Source organism: Tachyglossus aculeatus, chromosome 14, assembly GCF_015852505.1.
Source record: "Tachyglossus aculeatus isolate mTacAcu1 chromosome 14, mTacAcu1.pri, whole genome shotgun sequence".
Lineage (NCBI taxonomy): Eukaryota > Metazoa > Chordata > Mammalia > Monotremata > Tachyglossidae > Tachyglossus > Tachyglossus aculeatus.
Window position 1 is genome coordinate 12,683,454 of NC_052079.1, and position 23,433 is coordinate 12,706,886.

General features: G+C 42.0%; 1 protein-coding gene across 2 annotated transcripts in view; it reads left to right on the top strand.

Annotated features, from left to right (window-relative positions):
• The window catches only part of AKAP6 (A-kinase anchoring protein 6), a 309,489-nt gene that overhangs the window by 270,679 nt on the left and 15,377 nt on the right, over window positions 1-23,433 (top strand). For both annotated transcript variants that reach the window (XM_038756213.1, XM_038756214.1), the window contains exon 12: window positions 2,572-2,787. In XM_038756213.1, the coding sequence (XP_038612141.1) occupies window positions 2,572-2,787 (216 nt within the window). The remainder of the gene's footprint in view (window positions 1-2,571; window positions 2,788-23,433) is intronic.

Consider the following 23,433-nt stretch of genomic DNA (forward strand, 5'->3'; position numbering starts at 1 on the left):
TTGAGCATTTATTGTGGTCAGGTCTCTGTACTAAGTGTTTGGGAGCGTACAGTACAACAGAATTGGTAGACATATTTCCTGCCTACAGTGAGATTAACAGTCTAGAGGACTGTGTTGTATTTCCTCAAGCATTTAGTAAGTGCATTGCGCAGTACTACTACTACTAACTGTTTCACAATTTTTAATCACTATCCATTTCAACCACCTCAAACTGAAGATGGGCATGGTACACTCTGAAGCATCACTTTGGAAATCCAGGTGGTGTTAAGTGGCCTCAATGTAGCCTTTTTTAAAAAATCAACAGTGCACTTGTATATTGAAACTTTGAACTCAGACAACCCAACCATCCTGTCAGGGCTGTTTGACTGCTTGCAGATTGAATGAAGCCACTTTGAACGCTCTTGATTGATGGGGCAGTCTGCCCCAGCTCTGTAGCAGCCTTGGAGAATCTCATTTCAACCCTACATTAAGCTGAGACAGTACAGTATTGTCCATTGGCTGGGGACCCAGCCCTTCTAATAGTCTTCAGAGGAAGTTTGGCAAGATTCAGACCACAGCAGGGGGACATCCCATGTCATTCCCCAAAACCGTATCATTCCCCACTTTATGTCTCAGCCACCCAGAAGAAATCCAAGAAAAGCCAATGAAAAGCTCTCAATCTAAGTGGGATTTTAAATGTCTCCCATAAACCAAGGCCACTGTCCATAAAATGACTTGGGAGTAGCAGAGCCAGCAACAGGAACCAGACTGTAGATGGATCCAAGAGGAGGCTGAGAAGAATGGTGAGGAGTCGACCTCAGAGCTGGGTGGAGATGGGGGATGACTTCGAAAAGGGTTTCTCTCAAGGACTGAAGGATTGGGTTCTAGTTCCAATACTGGACTAATGAACAGAATCAGGAAGGAAATATGTCAGACTGGTTGGTTTGAATGGGAGCCATGTAGGAAAATAATAATGAGCTCTAGGAAAATAAATAAGGGTAAGTTCAGGAAGCAGAAGTGAAAATGCAGCACTGGTCTAAATTGAATAATAAAATTCCTGGTCATATTTTGCCATAAATAGAGGTTTGGGAATTTGTCATTCACCTTATTTAAAATTCAGAAATATTAAAGATACAAGGTTCTCTCATTACAGAAATAATAGAATTCTGGCTATTACTGAGTTAGGGTAATTTCAATGGCTATAGAATGCATTATATCAATAAGTGGAACATCTGTATGAAATGTCCACCTGCTGATATAGTACTACTCATTGTATGTTTCAATGAAATGCACTTAATCATTTTAAGACTTCTTCTAATGAAGCCTTAGCTGGATTAACATTTTAAGCACAAATACTTTTAGGCATTAAAACTCTCTCTCTAAATGAAATTGCATTGTCTTGTTTACCCTTGTTGATTAATAAGCAATCTGTTAACTGTTAGAACAGTCCAATTGTGCCAGGAGAAGGAGATTAGTGATTCAGTGATGTTTGTGGATATAATCATCATTTCTCTTGAAGGCTTTAAATTAGAATATCACTTACACACTATCCGAAGGCAAAGAAAAGACAGACTATTTTTTAGACACACATACCCACAATTTTGCTCGAGTCATTCAGTTTAGGGTCACTGTAGCAGTAAAACCCCTTTTGAGGGTGGCATCTTGTTTACAGGCACATTCTTCTAAACTATTTGGACTAACTGGTGGTTTTTAACCCAAATAGTGATGAAATGATTCTGCTTCCCAATTTCTGTTTGTGGAGCATCATTACTGTCTTGATAATCAAGTCTAGAGAATGAAGTGCAGGTTAACAGTCTACCCTTCACAGGCAGCCATGATATGGGTAGGCAGATGTTCTTGCTTAGCTTTTTTGAGCTGTATTAGTAACTAAACACCTCCTTACTTCCCAGCCCTACAGTGGCTGAGATATGATTGCCACTGGCCTTTTCCTTTTTAAGAAATTTCCAGGAGCTTACAATTAAATACTTCCTTCTGAGAGTCTGGCCTCCATGAGACCGGAAAGATTAAATCAATCCATAGTATTTATTGAGTTTGTGCAGAGAATGATACTATGCTCTTGGGAATGTAGACTAAATAGACACAACCCTGCCCTCAAGGAGGTTACAAGCCAGTGGGGGAAAAGGTACTGAAGAAGATTCCATTCATTCACTGTGGACCTTCTAATGAGTCTGTATTTAATCAAACAAGTATTAACTCAGCACGCACTCTGTGTAGATGTCCCTACTAAGCAGTTGAGGAGGTATCCCTGAATAAGAGATACTATCCCTGCCCTCAAGAAGCTTACAAGTGGGAGTATGATCTTTCTGGGAGACACCTCAATGGAAGGAGATGGGCCAGGCATGGTGGAGGGAACCTGTGTTCAGTGAGGGTCCTCATCACAAAAAAAAACAACCAAACAAACAGAAAACGCCCAACTTCACTTCACTGTCTGTTGTTTTTATGAGAGGACTTGAAATGACAAGAAAAGCCCATATGTGCCAGAAAAACGTGATGAAGTTAGCAGTTGATTGAGTGTGTGGGGAGACCTTGCGGGCCCTGATTTTTCTGGATTCATTCCTTTCTGTGTCACAGTCTCTCTGTGGTGAGATCAAACAGAGGCGCCGGGGGGTGGCCTCCGTCCTGCGACTGTGCCAGCACCTTCTGGATGACCAAGAGACCTGCAACCTGAACGCAGACCACCAGTCAATGCAGCTGATCATCGTCAACCTGGAGAGGCGGTGGGAAGCCATAGTCATGCAGGCCGTCCAGTGGCAAACACAGCTTCAACGGAAGTTGGAAAATGGGCCGGTGAGTGATGTTTGCTTTTAGACGACTGGCTTTTCTCTCATTTTTCTCTGAGCAGCCATTCTCCCAGGGCTCAGCAAACATGTTCATCTTACAAGTGGATTTGCTGACTGAAGGTGTAGTTCCCTGCACCCACTAAATGAAGCTCTATTTTTCACAGCCCAGCTGTCCGAAGATTTCCCTGACTAATAACATGCACTTTAGTGTATATGTTCGCTTTGCTTTTTTCTTAATCGCGTGCAGGTTTCAACAGAACTTCAGCAAAGTACACCATTAATTCTTTTGATCATCATCCTATCACTAAGGCTATTCATTAATCATATAAGATCCCATGAATATTTAGCTGTAAGGCAGATCTGTTCAATCCGAGCGTCCATTTTTGAGGCAGATCAGTGAGGTAAATGTTGAATCCCCTTCTCTTTCTGCTGTGAGATGTATTAACCCCTGTTGCTTCGATATGACTCCTGCAATCCCAGGTTTTGGCCTGATGCTGTTCTTTGGCTCTCCAACCTTCCTGAGAATTGCTGGGTTTTCTCTTTGATTGCAGCTCCACTGCAGTAGTGAGTAAAGGAATCCTTTCATGACAATTTCTAAATTAATTCGGAAGGCTAGAGAAGCAGCATGGCCTAGTGGAAAGAGCATTGGCCTGGGAATCACAGGACCTGGGTTCTAAATTCCAGCTCTGCCAAATCCTTGGTTTGTGACCTTGGGCAAGTCACTTAACTTCTCCAAGCCTCAATTCTCCTGTTCTCCCTTCTACATAGCCTGTGAGCCCCATGCAGGACAGGGACTGTGACCATCCTAAGTCACTTGTATCTACCTCAGTGCTTTAGAACCACATTTGACACGTAGTAAGTGTTTAACAAATACTGTAAAAAAAAAGGTTCAGTAATTTGAGTAAGTGTTGCAATCCTCTCATCAATATTGTGGGAATGAAGCACTCAGATCTGGGGACTTGCAGAATGACTAAATGGTAAACTACACTGTGAAATAGGAGGGACACCAGCTTAGGCCTGGGACAAGCTGTGGTGTCACCAGGTTTTGAAATCATCTGTAATCAGGGGAGATTTCTCTGCATGACCTCTGACCCGGAGTTGTGTCAACAGAAGGTTCCTACATTCATAATCGATAGCCAGTGCAAAAGTCTTGCAAAAGTGAAATGAGGTCTTGGGAGGAATCTATTTTTAACAGTGCCCTAAGATTTGCTGTCTGGCTTGTTTTGGCATTGGGGACTAGGAACAGAAGTTCAGATAATTCACTTGGCCTTCTCCATTCCTGGTGCATCTGTGACAGTGCTGAGGTGAGATGGGAGGGAAACTTTGCCTTTACAGTTCTATGTGGTTGTTTTGGACTCAAGTTGCTCAACTGTTCAAGTTGGGCTTTTTATCACCAGTGCTCTTGAGCCATGGGGTCGGACATGTTCTGTTGAGCTGTGAAGATACCGAGCTGTTTGTGGGGAGAGAGGAGAGGCAGGAGAGATTGCTTTATTCCTTTTGGCGGCAATTACATGTCTGAGTTGGGGACCAAAAGCAGCTGTGAGAACTCCAGTGTCTGTGGTACTCCATATCCAATCTGGAGGAGAGAGACTGAACAGGGTTTCTGCTGCCATGACTAGGGGTGGAGAAACAACTGGAAAGCTAGCTTTGCTCTCTGAAGGGTAGAACTTAAGGCTATCTGTCTGAATGGAGTCTTCATTATCTTTTTTGTGAAGCCGGGGTACAGCCCGGCAGGGAAAAGCTTTCTCAGGCTGCTTCTTAGGTATAGGAGTTACCCAAAGTAAATGCAGAGTCTTTCCATCCCCAGGCAGGAAGCTGCACGGCCAGAGCAGTTTGCTGTTTGGAGCAGTGGCACTTGTAAATAGGTGCCTGGTGCTAATTAGAGACGGGAGCTGCTGTGGTGATGGAGATGAAACGTGTCTTGTGGCTGGAGTTGAGGCTGTAATAGGTTTCTGGAGTACGGTGAGCACTTAATCCTAAATGCTGCTTTATATCTCAGTGTCACGGAGATGCCTCACGCTGCTTGCTGAATGGGGTAAAATTAATGCTGTTTGTGGGACTAAGTGGTATTTCACTGGCTCGAGTGTATGTACCTTGCTCTAAAGGGAAAATTAGCTGCCTCGCAGAGATACATGCACCCTTCACATTTGTCAAGGAAGCCCATTCTTGGGCCATTTATTATTATTAGTAGTAGTAATAATAATAATAATAACAATCATGGTATTGGTTAAGTGCTTACTATGCACCAGACTCTGTACTAGGCGCTGGGGTGATACAAGCTAATTGGTGTGGACACAGTCCCTGTCCCACATGGGACTCACAGTCTTAATCCCCATTTTACAGATGAGGTAACTGAGGGGTAAGTGACTTGCCCAAGGTTACACAGTAGAAAAGTGGCAGAGCTGAGGTTAGAACCCAGGTTGTCTGACTCCCAGGCTTGTGATCTTTCCACTAGGCCGTGTCGCTTCCTCGTAATGTGGCATCCAGTGTATGGCAGGCCAGTCAGGTTAGAATATTTTGCATGATGGCTGCAGTTGGTTGGAACGACAGGACACAGAATCCAGTGACAGTAAAGTGCCCGTACTTTGCTACTTAGGGCTTCAAAGCTTCAATTACTAGCAGGAGTATTTGGGTTGCTGTTAAAGTGCTGCAGGGGAAAAATGACTTTTTATGCACAGAGAACCTCATCCTTGTCTAGTTGTATCACCAGTTGGGAAAGTCAGTCAATCCCAAATCAGGTTCCTCAAGCTACCCACTCAGCCTCCAAGCCCACCATCCCTAGGTGAGATTCTCCTTTCTCTACACAGCAGGTGGAAAATCTATGGAATCCCAAACCACAGGAAGGTGGGTAGATTGAAAATATAATAGATTCAGAAAGTGTATAGATAAATTCATGGATGATAAGGGTAAGTTAGGGATTATAGCAAGCTCAGAATTGATTCAAATAGTCTTAGTATGGTTTATCCTTGTAATACTAGAAAGCAGCGTGGCTCAGTGGAAAGAGCACGGGCTTTGGAGTCAGAGGTCATGGGTTCAAATCCCAGCTCTGGCAGTTGTCAGCTGTGTGACTTTGGGCAAGTCACTTCACTTCTCTGGGCCTCAGTTACCTCATCTGTAAAATGGGGATTAAGACTGTGAGCCCCCCATGGGACAACCTGATCACCTTGTAACCTCCCCAGCGCTTAGAACAGTGCTTTGCACATAATAAGCACTTAATAAATGCCATCATTATTAGTAGTAGTAGTAGTAGGTCCATCAATGAGGCATAATTATTGAGCCTCATCTATGTGCTGAGCACTGTACTAAGTGCTTAGGAGGGTACAATACAACAGAGTTGGTAGACATGTTCCGTTCCTACAAGGACCTTACAGTCTAGAGGGAGAGGCAGGTGTTAATATAAATGTTAATATAAATACATAAATATGAATGTGTATACAAGAGCTGTGAGGCCGAGGGTGAGGTGAATATCAAGTGCTTGAAGGGTATAATAATAATAATAATAATGGCATTTGTGAAGCATTTACTATGTGCAAAGCACTATTCCAAGCACTGGGGAGGTTACAAGGTGATCAGGTTGTCCCACAGGGGGCTCACAGTCTTAATCCCCATTTTACAGTAGAGGTAACTGAGGCCCAGAGAAGTGAAGTGACTTGCCCAACGTCACACAGCTGACAAGTGGCAGAGCTAGGATTTGAACCCATGACCTCTGACTCCAAAGACTGGGCTCTTTCCACTGAGCCATGCTGCTTGTCATAGAACCAAATGCATAGGCAACACAGATTCAAGAGGAAGTAGGACAACAAGAGGGCTTAGTTAGGGAAGGTCTCTTGCAGGAGATGTGATTTTAATAAGTTTCTGAAGGTCAGGAGAGTGGTAATCTCTCATATATGAAGTAGGAGGGAGTTCCAGGTCAGAGGGAGGATATGGGCAAGGTAAGTGAGATTGGGAGGGGTGGAAGATAATCAGTTGACTTACTCCATCCCTAAGCATGAGGATGGGTGTCCAGGAGAGCCAGCAGTGCCATATGACTCCAAGCATCCTGCTGCCCTCACCAGGAAAAGAATTCCTGGTCTGGATGGACATTGGTCTGACCCAGTAATAGCATTTTTAATGTAAAAACTTCAACTTGACCTGCCACCATATCTTCTGCTGGAGTCCGCGAAGTATACAATGGAGATCTGCCTGCCAGATACAACACCTACACATCAGAAAAGAAAGGGAAATTTTGTCCTCGAAATTTTCCAGTTTCAGTTTCTGCTGTTCAGTCTCTAGGTAAAATTCTCTGCAAGAGCCTCAGACCACTTCCCTCAATCAACAAAAACAGACATTTTCTGTAGAAACAACTATAAAAAGATATCTTCTGGGTCCCTAATATGACTCTTTTTAGCAAAAATAACGGGAGTTCCTTTTAGATACTCCAATTCCTTTGATGTGCCCAAAATAGCCCAGTTTTCTTGATGGTTTTAAGGCTGGTTCCTTTCTCCCTGAAAATGCTTTCTTTCTTTTTGTCTTCCTTCTACTCTGCATCCTAAGTGTTCCTCTGTAGAATCCCAAAGTGTGTCCACATGGTGCTCCCCCAAAGTGGCTCAGAAAGTATGTCGTACATCCAGCCCCATAATTGAAAATAATAAGGCCACGATGAATGGGCCGGCCCCAGGGTATCACACCCTCGGGATTCAATATGTGTCACTTTGCATCAGTGTCCATGCATCATGGTAATTGAGGTAACATAACCAATTACCACATTTTAATTAGAGTTCTAAGAACTTGAGAATGGAGCGATGACTCCCTTAAAAAAAAAGAAAAAGAATGAATTCCCCCTGCCATTTTTGGAGGGGGAAAATGTTTAAAATGCCCTATAGGTGAGATGCTGTCACTCCCACCCTCACCCCTCTGATGGGTTTTTGGAAAAGAGGACCCAAAAAGCTCTTCAAAAACTCTTTTGAATCCCAGTATCAGTACTACACCACTTCTCAGTTCTACTAGTTCTGTAAGTTTTTCTCCCAGCTGTAGCCTGGAGGGGGCAGGGGGGCTGCATTGACTTCTGTAGTCCTTCTAGAGTTTTATTTCAGTGACACATACTGTATTAAATTACACACTTCTCTGGGTTGCCTGCGAAACACAAACAATCCCTGATTCTAAAAATACCTAGAAAAGAATCACCACATTTAATAAATAATTTTGACTCTGGCAATTATTTTTATAAGGCTGGAGTTGCACGGAAAAAACCTCCTGTAAAATTTTAGTGGTGCTACATAATCAAGTAATTATGTAATTACATGCACTTAATTACATACAAGAGAGTTTTTTTAAGCTTAAAACGAGTCAAAAGCCGCTCTCTTCTCCCTCAGAGTCTTTCCTGTTCAATCTCAGATACTCAAAAGGCCCTTTCAAAGGGTGTGTGTTGATAAGAGCCTTATTTTTCTTCCAAACATGGAAGAAAAACTTGGTTCATCAGCCCAGCTCAAGGGCATGAATTTCCTCTGCTGAAAGAAGATGAGCAAATTTGATGAAAGCCCAGAAGTTGCAGACTGTATTGCATCACAGGGTCATGGACCTTAAAAGGATCTTTATCATTCATCCAGTCCATCCCCATGCCTCCATGCAAGCAAATTCCTAAATTTGATTTTTCTCTTCTTATAAAGATATCCAGGGATGGAGGCTCCACAATCTCCTTCAATTACCTAATCCACTGCTTGATTACCGTTGCAATCAAGTTCTTCCTTGTGTTGAGCAAAACCATCCTTCATTGCAATGCAAACACATTTCTTGTTGTTCTTTATTTTGTTCTGTGGAAACAGAGAACTACTAGTCATCTTCCTGTTATTTACAGTCCTCATAGCCAGTAACAAACATAGCCCCAAGCCTTCTCTTCTACTGGAAAAGTCACCTTAATTCCTTCAACGTTTCTTCGTAGCCCTGTTTTTTTCCATCTCGTTTGTTCTCAGCTCCAGCTGATTCAGTTTGTTGTGGAAGGAGTCTCTCCCAGTAGACTTACTGGGAGTCACTTAGACTGTGACTCTCTCTGTAAACTGTCATCCTTCTGTAAAATGGAAGCTCCTTGTGGGCAGGGATCGTGTCTACCAACTCTTCTATATAGTATTTGCCCAAATGCCTAGTATAGTGCTTTGCACGCAATAAGCACACTGTGAATACCATTGTTTGTTTGACTGATTGATTGATTGAAGGATTGCATCCCAGCCGTTTAGGTCATACTACCCTCCATCTAGTCAGGACTAGCAGGACCATGCTGGGGAGCAGCATGGCCTAGTGAAAGGAGCACAGATGTGGGAGTCAGAAGACCTGGGTTCTAATCTTGGGTTTTCCACTTGCTTGCAAGGTAACCTTGTCAGATTGCTTAACTTATCTGTGCCTCAGATTCCTCAATTGTAAAGAATGAGGATTCAATACCTGCCTACTCTATACTCCTACTTAGATCTGAGCCCTATGTGGGTTAGGAAAACTGGGTCTGATCTGATTAATTTGTACCTACCACAGCACTTAGAACAGTGCTTAACACACAATACTTCTATTTTACTTCTATTTATTCTGTTGACTTGACACCTGTCCACATGTTTTGTTTTGTTGTCTGTCTCCCCCTTCTAGACTGTGAGCCTGTTGTTGGGTAGGGACCGTCTCTCTATGTTGCCAACTTGTGCTTCCCAAGCGCTTAGTACAGTGCTCTGCACACAGTAAGTGCTCAATAAATACAATTGAATGAATGAATGAATGAACACAATAAGCACTTGCCAACTACTATAGTAAAAACAATGATAATAATAACCATGGTTGCCATATTGTCATTTTGGGTATGGGGGTTGTAAGGGGGCAGGGGTTTGAGGGGAGAGAAAGGCCCTGAGAGGGGTCCAGCTTCAGAAAACAAACAGGTAGGAAACACTTTGGATCTTTTTAGCCCTACTTGGCAGCTCTCAGGTCCTGTCAGAACCCAGGGATGAGTGAAGCTGAGCAGGGAGTTGGCACCAATGGCCAGGACCACACACTAAACTGTTCAAACCCATTTTTGAAGATAAGTCCTTGAGTTGGGTAGAGTCACCATGTCCCTCAGTCTCCAGTCTAATCTCTCATAATTTTCACTCCCTTAAAGCTGACCATATCAATCAATCAATTAATGGTATTTATTGAGCGCTTACTGTGTGCAGAGCACTGTACTTAGCCCTTGGGAATACAGTGGAATTAACAGACAAGTTCCCTGCCTATAATGACCATATATTAAGACAGAGAGCTTTTGGCCTCACAAACAGAACATACTTTCCTAAGTCACTAACAGGGAAGCCTTTTTGGTCTTAATGTGCTGGTGGCTGACTGTTATTTTTTAAGTTATTGGCTGAAATCTTTGGTCTAAAGTTGAGACTTTATGGAAAGATTGCAGTTCCCAAGTGCACAGCCTTCTGTCTGACCCACAGAGCAGGCAGTAGTAGAGGGCAAACATCCTGATCCTGCTGGGGCAAGGGCTGCAAACGTAGCCTGAAAGAAAAGACAGGTCAACCTGGCTTTGCTCACCTACACAGACAGTCCCAGATTTCTGTCTTGGCATTGGTTAGCTGATGTCCACTCTGAGGCAGTTCTGGGCTATGAGCTGACAAATACCACTGAGGTTGGTCACTAAGTAGATGGTAATAGTTTAAAAATATAATGTTGAAAGTGACAATAAAATCCCAGGTGCCTCAGGATAAAGAGCCTTCAAATGCCAGTAACCCCCCTTAAACCTAGCCCCCTGCTTTCACCCTTTTAGTGGAAACTGTACAGAGTGTGCCCAATGGTCAAATGTGCTCAGTGACTGAAGAGACAGGTGAAACACTGAATGATAGATAAAATGTTTCCTGATCTTATAAGAACAGGCGTGAAAGTCACCCTGGCCAATACACATGTCCAAACAGTCTAATATTACGATCCCGTCACCAACAGCTGACATTTGAAGACACCGTGTGGGACAATTAGATGACTCTTGATGTTCCTCATCTTGATTAGGGACGGATCTTCCAACATCCTTAACTCTTCTCCCTTTTCTTACTACTAGCCCACTGGGCCATTGATTGTAATTTCCACTTTATTCGAGTCCGGTATTTTACCTGAATTCTGCTTACAGCTTTATAACACATTTTCATTCATTCAATCGTATTTATTGAGCACTTACTGTGAGCAGATCATTGTACTAAGCGCTTGGGATGTACAAGTTGGCAACATATAGAGACGGTCCCTACCTATCAAAGGGCTCACAGTCTAGAAGGGTGAGACAGACAACAAAACAAAACATGTAGACAGGTGTCAAAACCATCAGAATAAATAGAATTATAGCTATATGCACATTTAACAAAATAAATAGAGGAGTAAATATATACACATAAATAGAGTAGTACATCTGTACAAATATATACAAGTGTTTTGTGGAGGGGAAGGAAGTAGGGTGGGGGAGATGGGGAGAGGGAGAGGAAAAAGGGGGCTTAGTCTGAAGCCGTCCTGGAGGAGGTGAACTCTCAGTAGGGCTTTGAAGGGAGGAAGAGAGCTAGTTTGGCATAATTGGCTAGGTTTGCTGAATGCCAAGTGGAAAGTTGTATGTGTTTAGTCAATCTGGGAAATAAATTGAAGTACCAGTAAAGAACTCTCTAGTTACTCCAAAAGAGACGATGTCCTCATTTTGTAGGAATCAATGCAGTTGGGCAAATTAGCCCAGGGCTGTATGCCCAGAACCTGAAAGAAATTAGGATGCAGAAAAATAAAAATTCAATAAAAACTGAAAACTCAACTCACTTGTAAACTATTCTTATTCAGGCCACTTAATGCTTCCATAAAGCATCATTCTGTTTTCAGTGAGCTGGTGCATATAGATGTTGAAACTCTTTATGATGCTGCTCTGCTAGTATCTGCAACCTTTTCTGAGCTCTGTCTTGCCCAGCCAGTTGTCAACTGAAACAGCATCTGACTCCATGTTGTCCTGGGCGTTTTAATGGTTTCACATTTGTTTTGAGATATATCAAGCACGGGTATAGTGACAGTCATGTTCGTCCATTAAGGGCTATATAACTTCACATGGATTTCATAGTCTTAGCATTCCTTTCCAGAAAAAAAATCTGCAGCTTTTGGAAGTGGAAAGAATTCTTTGAAAACTGGGTTTTCTTTCATCTCCACCTTTATCATCATGATCATCATCATGATCATCACATCATCATCATCCACTTAGGGCATGCTGCATTCTATGTGAGTGTCATCCGGAGCATTCCAGAGCAGAACAAAAAAATTGTTTCCAATACAAGGTGCACCTTCTCCCGGGGTACTGGCATTAGTGGATGAATTTTAAGATTTTTGATTCAATGTGGTTTCTAGCCTCTGGACCCTTAAAATTAGGATTAAACTAAAAAGATCTGAGAAAATTTAATTTTTAATTTAGTTTAAGAAATTAACTACTTAATTAATTAGTTAAACATGTAATTAATTTTTAATTTAGCTTTCCTTAATGGTTTTACTGCCCAAATGGATTTACAAACTCATCATAATTCTGCCACTGTTGACTGAAATCGATCTGAGGGTATTTGTATGACAAGTTGCCAATATATTTTGGAATGTGACATTTGGGAATGTTTGGCTGGTCGTTTTTTCTTTTGAAGGGGTCTCTCCTCTCTTTGCAAGAAGTCTGGAATTTCTTTAAATAATTGGTACCTACTGTTAAATTTCGCTTCTCTCTTGTAAGAATGTCAGGGTTCTCCTTGCTCTGACATACAATCCTCTCCTCAAAACTAAGATTAGAAAATTCAATTCTGTTGCTTGAGACCTATCCTCTACATTAAGCAAGCTTACCTTAACATTGTATGTCAACATGCATCATTATTATCATTATTCATGGTATTTATTAAGCTAGTTTGTCAGGCTTGTCAATTATACACATACTCAAAGGTGAATTTCATCATCAACCTCATCTTCTTTGAGCATGAAGGACACTCGTATGTTCATGCTGAGCACTATACTGAACTGTATGGTAAATAGCAATTCATCAAGTAAGACCCAGGGTGCTGTGATGTAAAGCAGAGTTTAGTCATTAGGGTCACTTGTAAGCACCCAAAAGTAATAGTAACGTCAAAAATACACTTGCCATGAAGATGTTGGTGCCTTTGAATTATGACTCAAAAGCTAAAAGCCACTGAGATCCAATTTTTACTCCAAGTAAAAAGCTAAATAATACTCCACAAGGGCTCACCAAACTGACTGTGTTGATAAACCTGTCTGGCTAGAGGAGAGCCAGAGAGCCACAGCAACTGCATCTGGAGCAGAAAGGAGAGGGATATTTGTAGGCAGGGCCATGAGAAGTAGCATGGCCTAGTGGGGAAAGCATAGGCCTGGAAATCAGAAAGACTTGGGTTCTAATCCTGGTTCCTCCACTTTCATTCATTCATTCATTCAATAGTATTTATTGAGCGCTTACTGTGTGCAGAGCACTGTACTAAGCGCTTGGGAAGTACAAGTTGGCAACATATAGAGACGGTCCCTACCCAACAACGGGCTCACAGTCTAGTGTGAACTTGGGCAAGCCACTTAACTTCTCTGTGCTTCAGTTACTTCACCTGTAAAATGATGGTGAAGACTGTGACCCCCATGTAGGACATGGACATTGTCCAAACTGATTAGCTTGTATATATTCCAGTGCTTAGTACAGATCCTGGCACATAGGAAGTACTTAAAAAATACCATAAATAAAATCAATAATAATACAGTGAAGACAACCCCTTGAGGTAGGAAATCCAGGATCTGCGCTTTCCACTCAATCCAAATTGCCTCCCCTCTGGTCCAGTCACTTGTTATACACTGATTTGACTGTTGCATCAGCCTCCTCACTGATCTTCCTGCTTCCAGTCTCTCCCTTTGCCAGTGCTGCCTGGATCATTGTTCTAGAACATCATTCTGCACATCTCTCCCCTTGTTAGATATGTCTAATGATTGCCCATTTCTCTATCAAGCAGAAACTCATGACCGTCAGGTTCAAGGCACTTAATCAGCCAGGTCTCTCCCTCCTATTTATTCACTCATCTCTCCCACTTCCTTCCCCCAACCTCACTTTCTTCGTTCCTCTTAAGCTAACCTTCTCACTGCCTCGCTCTTATCTCTTCCACTACCAACTTCTCACTCATGTCATCCCCACTTCCTAGAATCAATCAACCAATCAATCAATCAATCAATCAGTGGTAATGAGTGCTTAACTCACTGCTTCATAGCCGACAGTCCACAGTTTCTCCATCTTCAAAACCCTTCTGAAGTCACATCGCCTCCAGAAGGCTATCCCTGATTAATTTCTGTTCTCAGTTTTACCCCCACAACTGCCACTTCATCAATTCTGGGTACATAATCACTTAAGTACAATCAGTTGCCTGTAGCACTTATGTACATAACTTACATAGTCCATTGTTAAAGCATTAACTCATGCAAAAATCCCACTTTTTCTTCTTCCTCCTACCTGTAATTTACTTCAGCATCTGTGTCCCCGACTGACTTTAAGTGCTTTATAGGCATGGATCATGTCAACTAATTCAGTTTGACTCTCTCAAATGCTTAGTTTTAGTGCTCTTCAAGTAGTAGATGCTCAATGAATACTGTTCATAGGGTCTTATTCTGGTTTTCCAAGGAGCAGCAGGTATTGCAGTGAAAGTGGCCATTGGAGCTATGTCATTCTAATATAGTTGTGGAGGGTCAGTGGCATTTCTTATAAAGCTTCAGGTAGCCCAGTGCATAAGGACTGATTCTAACTAGACTCCTCCCATCCACTTAGGTGTCCCCAGACACCTCTCTTAATGGGATAAAAAATCAGAAGTTACAGTAATGACTCTGTATCTATATACCTAGAGTTTATCTCTGCCTTAAAAAAAAAATAGAAATAATCCATTTAATTTACTGAAGGATTTTTTTCTTTCTAAAGAAATTCCTTTTTTTTCCCTTGGAGCTTCACATATATACAGTAGCAGTGGCAAAATAAACAATGGTGTGTTGAATTTTGTTTCTCTTTATCTATATGACATTTGTGTCATCACTGTAGCTCTAATCCATATTCAGGTCTCCTTGTTTGGTGTGCAGTAATATGTAAATTACCTAACCAGCTGCATTAAGCAGTGTTTGTTTATTCTGTTCCTTTTGGCACCACACTGAACTGAATCCCTGCCAAAATGGGGCTGCTTCAGGGAACGCTAAGGCTGCAGAAGGAAGTTTTGAAAGGAAACTCACATCCTAAGTCTTTGCCTTGTAAAATAGCTAAATCAAAACAAACTTTCTGTTTACAATTTTGGTAGTAAAATGAAAATAACGTGTTCATTAAAATATAATGGGCACAGTGCCCATCGAACCCCTCTGTTTATGCTGGTTTTGGAGGACACCGAGCTGAATCTTCCAATTTTTTTTGTACTCTGAAAAGAAGTAGGTAGAGTGAAGGAGTCACCAACAAGACCTAGAATTTTAAGAAAAATGATTTTAATGTAAAATATTAAGCTAGGTTTCCACCCGACGTTTACATGCATTTAAATTTATAAGGCTGTGGAATTTAAGCGTTAAAACAATTGCATTCATGATGCATAGAGCTATCTAGTTCTGCTGGCAGTCTTTTCAGTCTTCCAATCTGACACTTCCTTTTTTATCCAGCAAGCCAATTTCCCCTGTTTTGTGTGTGAGGAGTAACTGTTTTCACACTACTGCATAGCCAGCAAGCCTCCTATTGTTTCATAGTTAATTATCTTCATGAGCTCCTCCGAACACCTTCCCCATCAAAGAAAGGAGAGGAGTTCTCCCCTATCTGGGTTTATGGATTGTTTTAGTAAATAAATACAAGGTCTGATCAAGTAATTTAATAAATGAGTTCTCCAACTTTATGGAGCCACACCTCATCTAGTGGTGTTACTAAATAATGGAGGGAACTTTTTTTAAAATGCTTTCATTTTTTAAAAAAGGAGGAATGGTTCAGAAAGCTTAGTGTGGAATTGCAAACCCACTTTGAACACACTTCAAGAAAATATCCCCCAGTGAATGCACCTGGTCCCTGCCTTTAGGAGGTCTTAGCACTCTCCAAATTCAGCAAAATCTTGGGTATGTAGCAGCTCTGTAAATGTTTAATAATAATTATGGTATTTACTAAGTGCTTATTATGTGCCAAGCACTATTCTAAGCACTGGATTAAGTCACATTTAAGTCATATTGAGGGATGACTCCTAATCAAGCCTTGCAAGTAGCCACTGGTGGAGAGGAAAACAATGAAAGGAAGTCATAAAGACTGGTAATTTTGGGGCTTTAATCCCAGCTCAGCCACCTACCTGCTGTATAACCTTTCTGAACCTCTCTGTACCTCTCTGTGCCTCAGTTTCCTCATCTGTAAAATGGGGAATTAAATCCTAATCCCTCCTACCTAGACTGTGAACTCATGTGGAACAGGGACTGTGTCCAAACTCATTATGTGTTATCTATCCCAGGTTTTAGAACAGTGCTTAGCACATAGTGAACACTTAATAAATGCTGTAATTAGTAGTACTGGTAGTAGCTTCATTCTCTACGGGTCTGAGAGGGTGGGCTGATAAGTGTTTTGAACTTATTTGCGAGGCTGCCCTAATGCTCACATGAAATGTATATTTCTATAAATTATATGTTATTTATATCAGTATCTGTCTCCCCCCTGCAGACTAAGCTCTCGAAACTTGTCTACCAACTCTGTTGTATTGTCCTATCCCAAGCATTTAATACAATGCTTAGCACACAGTACGCGCTCAATAAATACCATTGATGATGATGAAAGCAAAGATGAACCTGATTCTTGACTGTCTGACTTTTTCATGCGGGTTTGAGCATTTTAGTCAGACATCTAAGAAAAATCGCTGTGTGGTGTGGTGTTTGTTAAACGCTTACTATTGGCCAAGCACTGTACTAAGCGTTGGGTAGGTACAATACAATCAGATCGGATACAGTCCCTGTCCCACATGGGGCTGACCATCTAAGAGGGACCGAGAACACGTCCACCAAGAGCCTTGTTTTTAATGTCCAATCTAAAAAAAATCCAATCTGAAATACAGGCCTCTACCAGGAATTTATATTTATCTTCCTCAGAGGCACCAGGTACAGAATGGGTAGCACTAAGGTCTGGCTTCAGGGATCCAAGGTGTTATAACACATGATGAGAAAAATAAATAACTTGTCCCATGTCTAAACCATCAGTTGACTTCCTGAGAGTTTGGTGTTTTGTTTGTCACTATAGGGTTTAGATAATGAGAAAGAGAAAAGATGATGCAATTTCCACCCAGACAGAGGCATGGCAGACGTGACATTCAGGACTAGAAAATACCCTGAAAGTTCACATGTTAACCAACAAAGATCAACTGTCTAGGAGCTCACATAACTGCTGCAAAAGGGATCGTGTGTGGCAGATGTTATCATTAAGGACAGCTGGTATCAGCCATTGTCACCTTTGTGACAATCTTGTAGCTTGTATCTACCCCTCTGCTTATTGCAGCATCTGGCATGTAGTAAGCACTTAACAAATAGCATAACCACCAGCCCCCTTCCACCCCCCCAAACCCCCGGTTTACAGTTAGGTCGGTCAATGAGTAATACTACTACTACTATTAATAATAATAATAATAATAATAATAATAATAATAATAATAATAATAATAAAGTATTTGTTAAGTATTTATATGTGCCAGATACTGTTCTAAGTACTGGGGTAGACACAAGATAATCAGGCTGGACACAGTTCCTGTCATACATAGGGCTCACAGTCTTAATCCCCATTTTACAGAAGGAGGGAACTGAGGCACAGAGAAATTAAGTGACTTGCCCAAAGTCACACAGCAGCCAAATGGCAGAGCCAGGATTAGAACCCAGGTTCTTCAGACTCCCATACCCATGCTCTATCCACTAAGCCACACTGCTTCTCTAGGATTGGTTACTTTAACCAGGCTGATTAGTGAGCTTTTTGCAAATGGTTGTGTGCTTAGCTCACTTATATCCAAACATTAATAATGAGGACAAATAGAGCAGGTTTTTCCCTTCTGCTAATATTTCAGTCCTAGTTTTCTTCTCCCCTCTGTCATTTCTAGGTCTCATTCATTCTTCAGTCAGTGGCATAACACTGTTGTGATAAAAAGCAACTGTATTTTTTTCCAGTCATTGTCTTCTTTGGTAGCCACAATTAGAGGAGGGGAAGGGAAATAAAAGGTATTCCTATTCTAACAACTCTTTCTGAAAACCCTGTAGTCTTCTGTGGGAAAATATAATTTGATTGTTACTTAGGTTCCATACCACATTATCCCACTGGGAGTCAAAGAGCGTAACATCCTTGCGTGACATCAGGAGAGCAAGTACCAGATTATATCTAGAATAAGCATGGAAAAAATATATATCTTACAGCTAATTCAATCAATCAGTAAATGGTATTGGATGATGATGACGTGTTAAGCGCTTACTATGTGCAAAGCCCTGTTCTAAGCGCTGGGGGGATACAAGGTGATCAGGTCATCCCTCGTGGGGCTCACAGTCTTCATCCCCATTTGACAGATGAGGGAACTGAGGCTCAGAGAAGTTAAGTGACTTGCCTAAGGTCACACAGCTGACAAATGGCAGAGTTGGTATTAGAACCCATGACCTCTGGTTCCCAAGCCCGGGCTCTTTCCACTGAGCCATGCTGCTTCTCTTTATTGAGTATTTACTGTGTGTAGAACACTTTATAAAAATTTACTTTTGGCATGTTATGCAGGACGTGGATAAATACATTTTTTCTCAGTGTTAGAGTTTTAAAAGCAGTCGGGTGGTACAAAGAAGCTGTTCAAAAATATCTGAAGAGGAAGAGGTGAAGCATAATTGTTTTGTATAGTATCCCACTTCTTTTCTCATTAAGGGCTGTTTCACAGCTCTTTGCAATCACTTCTTCCTGAATTAATTACCAGAACCCCAATTTGTATCAATCCAACAGCCACCACAAACCCTTGCATGTTTATTTATACCCATTCTCACCACTTGTGTATATCAATCAGTGAATCCATAATATTTATTGAGCGCTTACTGTGTGCAGAGCACTGTATTTTTATTCAGTTGTTCATTCTGACTACTTAATTCTTAAATATTTTTGGGTCTGCCTCCTCCATTAGAATGTAAGCACCTTGAGGGGAGGAACTATGTCTTCTGCTTCAATTGTATTTTCCCATGCACTGCCCACACTGTTCATTCAATAAAACCCTGAACACTCCTACTACCTTCTTCCTACAGAACAGGACAGTGTACATTATTAGCCTCTACGTCTTTACCTGCAAATGAGGCTTCTGCTGCAATTGCTAATAAAATCATGTGCAAAAATACAAGATATAGGCAGTTTTATCATACACAGGTGCAGCATGAACAAAGGACAGACTATAGATGTAAGTTAGTGATTTAGATAACAGTAGGATGGGATGCAATTATGCCTTGGGACTTTCAGATGCAAAATAATGGACAGATAATAATAATAATGATAATTATGATGTTTGTTAAGCACTTACTATGTGCCAGGCACTGTTCTAAGCGCTGGAGTAGATACAGGGTAATCAGGTTGTCCCACGTAGGGCTCACCACTTTTAAGCCCCATTTTACAGATGAGCTAACTGAGGCACAGAGAAGTTAAGTGACTTGCCCAAAGTCACACAGCAGACAAATGGCGGATCCCCATATTCAGGTGAACCCACCTTATGGCATCATGCACTTCCTTCCAGTCACAGTGCTTTAGAGGAGGGGGGTGGTTTCCTGATTGCCAAGAATATGAAAACTACTAACATTCCAGTTTCCTTCCCTTCTCAGAAATACAAGGAGTGAGTGCTAGCTTTTGTAGAAAGATGACAACAAATGAATCTTATCTTAATTCAACTGGGCTCTTTTCTGGTGTCCGTGTCATAGGTTGTAGGTGTTGAGCTGTGTAAGGACTCTGAGGTTGGTTTAGAATGGTCTTGAAAGGGTAGCAGGAGGTCTCTGCCTTCTAGATGATTAAGTGGAAAAGAGGAAATGAGGAAAAAGCATCGAGGGACTTTAGGAAAAAGGAAGGCAATCTGTGATGGCTCCATTCCTTACTGAAATATCTGATTTTCATTCCAGTTCCTTTACGTCAAGTACAGAGGAAAGTCATAGCTGAGAATTCCATCCCCATACCATCCCACCAGGTTTGCATGCCCCTTTGTCTCTCTAATTAGAGAAGCAGCATAACAGAGTCAGGAACTGTGTCCAGCCCAATTATCTTGTATCTATCATAGCTTAGAACAATGCCTGGTACACAGTAAACACTTAAATCCTACAATTAATTCTAATTGTTTCCATCCTACAAGGTGCTCTGCCAATAATGAAAGCTTTTATTGGTTCTTTGGAGGTGGATTTGTAAGTTGTGCCACAGTTTCCCACTGGCCCTTACCACTCTTCCAGGAGTCAAGTCCACCCAGTTCTGGGGTACCTGTGAAAAGAGATCCAAGAAAGGCAACCTCTAGTTCACCTGGGATGCTTGGCTAATATGCCTCAGAAGCAGTTTGATCCAGTCACTTATCTTCAGTGCAGTTACATCCATCTCTCAAGATGTAAGGAAACATCCTTCTCTGAAGCATGAGGGAGACGTGTTTCCTTCAGCATCTGCTATGCAAACTCAGTGACAAGGGAAAGATCCCATGTTAAATCATAGCACGCTTTCCCCTCACTATTTAGATTTCCAAATCCCAGAGATTTGAGGGAGTGCTTACACTGGATTGTAAACTCTGTGAGGGCAGGGATCATGTCTACCAACTTTATTGTGTGGCACTCTCCTGAAGCAGTTAGTATAGTGCTCTGTTTACTGTAAGTGCTCCATAAATACCAATGATTGATTGATTGACTGCCACTGAATCAGAGTAATCTAATGGAGTCATTTTCCAGGTGAATGGAAGAAAGACCTGGCATAATCAGTCACCCCAGAAGGGAGTGGAAAAGGAGGTTAAAATCCCTAGGTGAGAACGACAGGTTGTTTTGCAGCTGAAAGGGATTACGTGATTTGCCATTTACCTTATTTATTTTCACCTCTGTTTTAGTTAAAAGGATATAATCTCCCTTCATCCTCCTCCTTTCTCCAGCCTGTGGTTGGAGAAGATGAAGAAATCATAGATATAACTGGGAAATGGGTACCTGGACACCTACGTCTCTTTTCTCTCTCTCTCTTGTCATGTTTCCCTCTTCCTTCTCTTCTCTCTCATTCTATTCTTCCATTTCCCTCTCTCTCTCATTCTCTCTCTCTTTTCCCCTTCTTCCTATTACTCTCTCTGTCTCCCTTCCTTTTCTTCACCATGTCTCCCTCCCTTAGTGCTCTGCATACAGTAAGCACTCCATAAATGCGATTGGATGAATGAATCTCCTACCCCCTCATTCCTCTTAAGAGATTTTCCTCCCAGGCAATAGGGCAGTCCCTAGCTTTCAACAGGAGAGAAGGCTCAGAGTTCTGAGAGTTAAATATTCAGCCCCAAGTCACTGCCAGGCCTGATTTATGAAAACAATTGAAAATTGACATCTCAGCTCTAGATGGAGGGTCCCAGTGATGGATATATATGACATTAAGAGGAGAGACATTGTCAGGAAAGGGAGAGAACACAAAACAAGAGGCATATAGATTTGCCACTATATGAAACCATGTAATTTTCCATGCACCTCTGTACTGCTTCTTAGGAAGTACCGAACAGAGCTGGGGAAGGGATAGAGATGAGAAACCAAACTGATCAGAGGGATAGAGAAGCTTATTCCATTTGATGGCAAGGGGACATGGCATCTCCTTCCACAGTAACTCCACAAAGGTGTCCGGGGCAGGTCCCTGTACACAGTGGCAACAACCACCTTCAGCACTGACATCCGTCCGCCAACCCTGACCCTGAGCAAACCCAGCCATCTTTCCCACGTCCCACACCTCCAAACCATGCCCTTGCAGCCTCTGGCCCACAGAGTAGTTTTCTTTAGGTCCCTTGATGAGGGCCCTGTGTTGTGTAAAACTGGGGAGAGAGGAAGGAAGGAAAGGGGAGAAAGCCAAAAAAAGCAAAAAATCAAAGTTTTCCCCAGCCAGCACTGTGCAATTATTCCTCCCAACATTTCAACGCCTGGAGGCGGGGGGTTTAGTTAAAGGGCCGGCTTGTTTCAAGGGGCCTGCGTTTGAATGGCCAAGACCAGGCCAGCAGGGAAGGCTGGGCTCAGATGAATGGGAGCACGTCACACCTCTGTATGGACTGTAGTGTTTCAGTCTGCCTGACCACAGGATAAACAAAGAGGCAGAGCAAGATTCAGTGTCAGATGCCTCCCTCCGTCCAAAGAAGAAGGGCCCAAATTCTTTTTGCTTTGCGATGGAATGCTAGGTTCTGAGAGCCAACCACTGGGGAGAAAGTAAATATTTAGCTCTCTCATCCAATATCCCAGAATCCTCAAGTTCTAGAGTCGTAAGGAACCTCCATGGGCAATCCCCAGCTTCCAGACAGATGACTGCCTAAATCCTCAGCAGATGGGGGTCTGTTATTTCTTTAATAACTCTCCAAGAATGAGCCTCCACAACCAGCCCATTTCAAGACCGAATCCTCCCAGTTGTTAAGAAATCCTTCCTTATACCAGGTTGAAATCGCCCATTTAATTGAAGTCCACCTTCTCTTGTTCATTCTTGGATGATCTTGAAGAATATGCGAAGGATCTTTCTCATAAAACCCTTCCTAAACATGCAGGCCATTACTGTTAAGCCATCCCTCATTCTTCTCCTGGCTGAACAGTATGGGAACAACAGTGACCCTTTTCCAGTCTTACAAGGTTCTAGTCTTCCTGAATTTTGAAAATAATTAGGTAGAGCTCTGCAGTAACATCTGTGGAGGCCTTAAATTCCCTTGGATTTCCTGAACCTGTAGAACTATCCACTTGGAAAAAAAGCTGGCTTTTTTTAGCTTAGACTTTCCTTCCATTTAGTCTTTCTTCCAATACTCTGTCCTGGCCCTATGGCTTTTTTTCTACAATCAGTTTTTGCAAAATCTGCATAAGGATGGTAAAGTTAATGACTTCATAAAAAAAAAAAACAGAGAAACCCCTCTGGGAGAAGAAAACTCTTTGTTTTCTATGGTATTGTCAGTTTCTCTGCTCAAGATTTGGTGTATGAACTCCAGTGGGGCGAGATACACTGAGTGAATTTAGATTTAGAACAAATATGTTTACAGAACTACAATTTAGCTCACATTTCCGGACAAACTAAATTGCTATAGGGGGTAACATGATGAAATGCCAAATTGACATTTCATTAAGCTATCCTGTGGACAGGGTTCCCCAGCAAACCAGGATTCAACCAACTTCCAGTCATCTCCACCAGCCCAATAGCTCCTTCAGGGTTTCCCAAACTGTAAGGGGGAGCTTGGGGCAGCTTCAAGCTCTTTTGGGGGGCCAAAGGCTCCCAAGAGCATCCAGTCTGGGCTGGGCAGAAATCCTGGTTCTAGAACCCTTCTAGTCACCTCCCTCCCCAGGATCCTTCTGATGAAATTATGGGAATCCCAGAGGGGTCTAGTCTGAACCTGGAATTCCCAGAGTCTTCTCAGCTACTGGCCTCTTAGAATGCAGAGATATTTCCAAACCATTCTACTCTTGTGGAGAGCTTCCCATATTCCATCAGGAGTGATCACCTTAAGACCCC